This window comes from Humulus lupulus, chromosome 2 (genome assembly GCF_963169125.1).
Source record: "Humulus lupulus chromosome 2, drHumLupu1.1, whole genome shotgun sequence".
Classification (NCBI taxonomy): domain Eukaryota; kingdom Viridiplantae; phylum Streptophyta; class Magnoliopsida; order Rosales; family Cannabaceae; genus Humulus; species Humulus lupulus.
Genome location: NC_084794.1, coordinates 50,617,518 through 50,624,936, shown reverse-complemented (window position 1 = coordinate 50,624,936; position 7,419 = coordinate 50,617,518). Strand labels below are relative to the sequence as shown.

The window sequence follows — 7,419 nt, the reverse complement described above, 5'->3', positions numbered from 1 at the left end:
GATCCCCCATACCAAACCAAAAACAATTGCCAATATAGCAAATCAGTAGTCTACCATAAGCAAAAAAGAAGAAGCATATAAAATTTAAAAATTATAAAGTGATTGACTTTTTCTTTTTCCAAAGAAAACAAAATCCCAAGAAAGGTAAAAGAGCAACCCCAAAACCCAGGGACAAAGATGAGAGAAAAAGATGAGAGAAGAGAGAATATTCCTTGCTTTTGAAGTAGTGAACTATTTGTGACTGAAGAGAAAGAGAGTATTCCTTACCCTTAAAAAATAGATAAAAAAAAATCGGTACTTACCTCTATAAATCAATATTGCTTATCCAACCACAAAAAAAGTGGGTATGATGTTTAAGACCAACATATTTACTTCTAAACTACACAATAATTTTTTATTTTAAAAAAAAAATTCCCTTCATCCATAAGAACCTAAACTAATGAAGAAAAACAACAACTTGCCGTAAACTTAAAGGGCCTTCTTTTTCCATCCTCAATATCCAAGCCTTGAATTTCACTTACACAACACTAAGAATCACAGGCCAAAAAGATACTGAACTGAAAAAAAAACTAGGAGAAGGGGAAGAACTGAAGTCAGCGAAGAACAATAGTCGAAATGCTTGATGTGTATAACTGGTTAGATGTGTGTTTGAGAAGAGTATTTTTCTGAGGTGCAACTGGCTGGGTAATATATATATATACCCCTACTTCTTAGCCTGGTAATTGTCATATGAGTGTTAGTTTGGATTGCTCTTCCAAGACAAATCCTCAGCCGTTCAATCTATTATTTAAAACCCATGGATATACCAACGACCGCGATGATGAAACGACACCTGTCCTGCTTCCGTACTGGGCGGGACATCATCGGGTTCGGTACTTTGAATGCACACGTATACAAAATATACCTGGAATGCACGTTTGTTTAGTTTCAAAATTGTAAACATTATAAAAACTAGTTCAATATTTTAAAAATATATATAATAAAATAAATTATATTTCTATACTATATATAAATATTTATATCAATAAATCACATCTAAACACAATGGTAAGATATATATATATATATATATATTTACATGGCTACATGGCATATATATATAAAATACAATAATATTTAAAAAGAAATTAATAATAGAAACAAAATAAGAATAGAAAAAGTCATAGTGTAGACAGTAATGTACATGCATCAACTATTTTTAGTTTCCAATATTTCTCGCAATGTTTTGGTGAATTTGATGAAGAAAAAAACATTCCAATAACTTGATAAAAAATAAACTATTGCACAAATTTATAAGATAAAAAGTGATATGTATGCCTTTATTATTTTTAAATAAATATAATTTATTATTCAAATTATCATAAAATATTTTAAAAATATCATATTTTAATAAATTAATTTTTTATTTTTGTTTAAGTTTATGTTTGTTCGAGTTTTTGAAATTGGGAGTAACAACAAAATATTATATATTATATATTTAAATATTTATTATTGTAAAATATCCCAAAAATATATTATTTTAATTAGTTTCTTTATTTATGTTTAAGTCATATTTACAATCTACCATTAAATATAAGAATATTTTTTTAAATATAAGAATATTATTTTAAAGTTAATTTAAAAAAAACCGTTAAATTAAAAAATTTATGTTATATACACATTTTTTTATATAGAGATATGAATGCGACTGTGTGTAATAATATATTTTATTTGGAAATATAGAAATTGATGATACTTTAATTAATGCAACCATATGATCACTTAACTCTATATATTTATAGTGCATATATATGTATGTTCACGTCTAAGTTATTTATATGTATACTATAGTATTCAATATTACCCTAATATACACTTTATATTTTTATATATTATAAATATGAATTTAATAAAAATTGTTGGTTTATTTTAAATTTTACATTTTTTTTATTGTTTTCTAATACCGTTAATTTTAAAGTCATCTAAATAAGGTAAATAAATGAAAAAAAAAGTTATCTAAGTAAGATAAAATAAATTTAAAATAAAAATATAAAATAATAAATTAGCCATAATGAATTCTCATCACATATTTTAAAATTTCATATTAAAGTTTGTAAATTACTCTATCAATTATGTTTTAAAAACTCACTACACCAAATATATGAATTAGTGACATTTTAATTTGTGGCACTTGTCAAAAAAATGTCACAATAATAGTATTTTAGTGACATTTGATCAAAAATGTCAGATTAGTGAGAATAAATGATATTTTAATTAGTGGCATTTTTTTTTAAATGTCACTATATATATGATTTAGTGACATTTGATGAAAAATGTCACAATTTTGTGAATATTTAGTTTTAGTAGCATTAAAAAAATGTCACTAGAATATATCTATAGTGACATTGTAAAAATGATACAAAATATAGTATTTAGTGACATTTCAAAAGTGTTAGTAATTTTTTAGTGGCATTTTTTATTTGTCAATTATTTTTTAATTTTTTAATGTGTTTTTGTTTTACAAACAAATACTATGAGTTTAAATATAGTTTTTTTAGGCCTAATAATAGATGAAAAAATAATCAAATAAATACTAGCATAGGATTAACTCCATAAATATTATTAAGACATAAAATTTAGCAATTTATGCAAAATATTAATAAGAAAGAAAATTAAAATAATTAAGCTTCTTCATCCATGTCATTTGTATCAAATGACAATGATGTATCAATAGTTATGTCTTGCATATCTTCCCTAACCAAACTAACATTTTCATCCGCAACATCAATAGTTGTGCTACAAACCTCAGTTTGAAAATAAGACTCCACATTTTCATCGTGTGATTGCATGCTCATATTATAATAGTCTCTAGGATTTATTTTTAAAGCAACATGCCATCCTTTGTGTTTGAGGTCTTCGACATACATTACTTGTTCTGCTTGAGAAGCTAGTATAAAGGGCTCGTCGTCACGTAGCAATCTTGAAAAGTTGACTCTTGTGCAATCATTTTCTTTTTTAACGCCACTTCTTGAAACCCAATCGCACTTAAATAACACAACACGATTTTCTGAAGAATAATCTAGTTCTATAATATCAGTTAACATTCCATAAAATGTAACCTCTCTGAAAACAGGATTTGGATCCCTACTACTTGCGAAACTTTGAGTCTTCGCAATCATAATAACTCCACTATTTTGAGTTCTTAAGTTCTTTTCGATTTCTTTTGTGTGAAACCTGAAACCATTTATTAGATATCTTTTAAATCGAAAGGAAACATTATTTGGTCCTTTTGCCAAACAACGTAAATCTTCAGATACTCGATTATCCCCATTAGCATATAATTCTTCTACCTAATTTGACAAAAAGTAATAATTATAGTCAATGTTTATGTGACTTATTAAGTTAATGCAAAATTTATATAAAAAAAACAACAACTTACCTTGTTAGCAAACCATGAAGGAAATGATTGGCTATGAATCTGATCGATGGTCATTGCTGTTTGACGAGAGTTTTGTTGTGCAATCATATTACGATGTTCCCTACAAAATGAATTAGTATTAGTCATAATTATAAAATGTTTGACTTTTTTATTATTATTATTAGAGATATAATAAATGACACTTACTCAATAAATGAATCTACGATATTGCAATTAAATAACATATATCGATGTGCCTTAACTTTTGTATCCTCATCTAAAGTCTCTGTATCTATTTTGCCCAAATGTCGACCTGTCGTTTGGAAAATAGGCAGTGTTTCTCCATTTGATTCCATATTACTGTAATTTCTAGGCTTGCGATTAAATTTCGTCTCCACACCTTCCATGTATCTTGAGCAAAATGTCAAGCATTCATCAGCTAAATATCCTTCAGCAATACAACCTTCTGGTTTGCTTTTGTTCCGAACATATGACTTTAACTTAGACAAGTATCTATAATTATACATAGAAAAATTAGAAAAAAATATTAAAACAAATGTCTTGCAATTAAATAAAATGAAAATCAATCAAGATTTTTACCTTTCAATAGGATACATGCAACGGTAAACTGATGGTCCAGAAATTCTTGCCTCATATGCTAAGTGTATCACCAAATGAACCATGATATCAAAAAATGACGGGGGAAATAATTTTTCAAGATTACAAAGAATGATAGGTATTTTTTGTTCAAGTTGCATAAAATCTTGTGGTCGAGCAACTTTTGAATACATCATGCGAAAATAGTTGCTCAAAGTACTTAAATGTTGACGAACATGCGAACTTGATATTCCCCTCAGTGCTAGTGGTAGTAATTGAGTCATAATAATGTGAAAATCATGACTTTTGAGCCCATAAATTTTTCTTTGCCTTACATCAACACATCTAGAAATGTTGGCAGCATATCCATCTGGAACTTTGATTGTCTTTAGAAATCGACAAAAGACAATTTTTTCGTTTTTGCTTAATGTAAAACATGCAGGGGGGATGACAGTTTTCTTAGACTCACTCTCCTTTGGATGAAGTTCAGATCTAATACCCATATGCTTTAAATCAAGACGCGCATTCAAATTGTCTTTGTTTTTTGCATCTAAACTCAATAATGTCCCAATCAAACTTTCACATACATTCTTTTCAATATGCATCACATTAAGATTGTGTCGTAATAAATTATCTTTCCAATATGGCAATTCAAAAAATATACTCTTTTTTTTCCAACCATATGGCAATGGAGGATTAACAACTGTCTTCCCAAATTTAATTTGGTAGCCTGCTAGTGTATCCAGTATCATAGAGCCACTTAATGGTGTTGGAGCCATTCGTTTCTCTTTTGTGCCGTCAAAAGACTTTTCATCATTTCTAAATGGGTCGTTGATTGCTAACCATCGTCGATGACCCATATAACAATATTTTTTACTGTACTTCAACCACAAATAGCAAGTGTCTTCATGACAAGATGGGCACACATATTTTCCTTTTGTGCTCCATCCTGATAAGTTTGCATATGCTGGAAAGTCACTGATAATCCATAGTAGTGATGCCCGCATATTAAAGTTCTTTTTGGTAGATGCATCAAATGTTTCAACTCCAATTTCCCATAAATCCTTTAGCTCTTCAATCAATGGCTTCAAATATACGTCAATATTATTTCCAGGTACATCTGGACCGGGTATGAGTAAAGACATAATGAAATTGGGTTGTTTCATGCACATCCACGGCAGAAGATTATATGGTATCAAAATAACTGGCCATGTACTGTGGCTAACACTTAATGTTTTGAAAGGATTCATTCCATCAGAAGCTAACCCAAGTCTAACATTTCGTGGATCTGCGGCAAAATCCTTGTGGTTGTGATCAAAAGTAATCCATGCTGGAGAATCTCTAGGGTGTCTCATACAACCATCACTTGTATGCTCTTTTTTATGATGCCATGTCATAAAATATGATGTTTTTGATGACATAAATAATCTTTGTAACCTTGGTATCAACGGAAAGTGGCGCAAGACTTTAGCTTCACTCCTATTTTGATAATTAAAATGTAAGGTTAGTCTAATCTAGAAAGTATGTTGACTAAAAAAATTAAGAATATAAATTGTTATATTTAACGTACCTTGGTGTAGAGCATACTTCACATTCTGTGTCATTAGCATGTTCTTTTCTATACAACATGCAATCTTTCGGACATGCATCAATTTTCTCGTAATCAAGTTCTAGCATGTTGATTAATTTTTTGGTCTCATAAAAAGAATTGGGTAATGTTTCACCTTTTGGTAACGCTCTTTTAAATAAGTCAAGTGCCTTGCCAAACGATTTGTCACTCCATCCAAACATGCACTTAATATGAAATAATTGAATAACAAATGAGAGCTTTGTAAAACTAGTACAACCTGGGTAAAGTTCTTTCTCTGCATCTTTTATCAAATCATAAAATTCTTTTGCTTTCGCATTTGGTTCATCGCCTTCGCCTTGAAGATTATCATTTTCAATTTCGCATTCATCGCCTTCAATATTCTGTCCAACTGCATCATGTATAACTCCTTCCATATAAATGGTATAATTTGACTCGTGAATATCACTAGGAGTCTCAACATTCTGCGCAGCATGTGAAGAAGTTTCTCCGTGCAATACCCATTTAGTGTAACCCTCCACAAATCCATTGCATATCAAATGTTAAAATGCAGTTGTGCGAGTGACCGGTGTAATAAGACCACACTTTACACAAGGACATATAATTTTTTCTTCATGACTTGCATTTTTAAATGCAAAATCAAGAAATATATTAACTCCTTCTGCATATGAATCACTCAATCTAGATTGATTCATCCAACTCTTATCCATTAATACTGAGAAAAAAATATCAAATCAATTGATTAGAAAAATTACTACAAATAATATTAAATAAAAATTTGAGTCAATCACACTTAAGGATGATCAAATAACAAAGGATAAATATGATTTTTCCCCTGAACTATTACCACTACTAGATTGTACCCCCAAATTTTTTTCCTTGTTATAAATTCTCCCAAAACTATGCACGTTAATAAAGTTTAAGACTTCAGTTAGTTTCGTTATGGCAAACAGAAGGCTCGTTTAAAATAAAAATATGAAGTGATTTTTCATTATTATGAAGAACTCAATGTTATTTTAAAATATATATTAATTGAAAATATATAAAAGTTCAAATTTCGGTGAGTGTTAATATTTTTGAATTTGTTATACCCAGATTTCGAGCCATAGTAAATATGATCTCGAAAGCTGAGTTCGCATTAAATGGTCTCGTGAGGGTTAGGGTATGCTCTACGATTGTAAATCGAAGCCTGCAAAGTACGATACATGACCTCGAATGTACTGACCTCGAAATGATCTCGATCTCGAAAGATAGCTCTGAGAGCCCCTCATCTTCAGGAACAACTTCGGAGCAGGGATATCGAGCTCGATGTACTATCTCGAAAGCAATGTTAGCTCGGGAGATGTCAGTGGCTCGCACAATGACGTGAAACCTGAGATGCTGAAGCCTTGGAGATACGCTATGACCACCTTAAATATCTACAAGTATTGTAGATATGAGATATAATCCTCATTTATTGATGTAAATCCCCAAGAATCGTGGGATATTATTTAGTCAGTTATGCGTTTCCTGATCTTTGGGGAACGTTTCCTTTTATATCTGATTATTGGCATTTAAAGCCATTTATTTTTATTCACAAAAGAGTAACTACCCAAAATATGTGGGATAGTATTCTGCATCCTTCTCTATAAATAGAGAAGTCATCCACCATTGTAAAGGACCGAAATTCTGATCCTTGAGAGAAAACTCTGGAGAATTCATGCTAGAGAATTGTTCAGAGATAATCTTAAGATTAATAACAGAGACTCGTGGACTAGGCAGATTTAACTGCTGAACCACGTAAAAAACCGTGTTTGATTCGTTTGTTTATTTTTGGCCATTGTCTTAAATTGTTTAC

General features: G+C 30.0%; 1 protein-coding gene across 1 annotated transcript; it reads right to left on the bottom strand.

The window, feature by feature from the left end:
- Positions 1–2,660: 2,660 nt before the first annotated feature.
- On the bottom strand, positions 2,661–6,292 carry LOC133814236 (uncharacterized). Its single transcript, XM_062247225.1, has 6 exons — positions 6,206–6,292; positions 5,565–6,097; positions 3,998–5,473; positions 3,605–3,910; positions 3,419–3,518; positions 2,661–3,329 (listed from the first exon to the last, which is right to left on the bottom strand). Exons 1-6 carry the CDS (start codon positions 6,290–6,292, stop codon positions 2,661–2,663), a joined length of 3,171 nt encoding a protein of 1,056 aa, XP_062103209.1.
- Positions 6,293–7,419: the final 1,127 nt, after the last annotated feature.

Excerpts from the sequence above, each read along its gene's own strand:
- LOC133814236 (XM_062247225.1), bottom strand. The coding sequence starts at position 6,292 with ATGGATAAGAGTTGGATGAATCAATCTAGATTGAGTGATTCATATGCA. Across the intron at positions 5,474-5,564 it reads GAAGTATGCTCTACACCAAG|GAGTGAAGCTAAAGTCTTGC; the intron begins GTACGTTAAATA and ends TTATCAAAATAG. Across the intron at positions 3,519-3,604 it reads ATCGTAGATTCATTTATTGA|GGAACATCGTAATATGATTG; the intron begins GTAAGTGTCATT and ends TTCATTTTGTAG.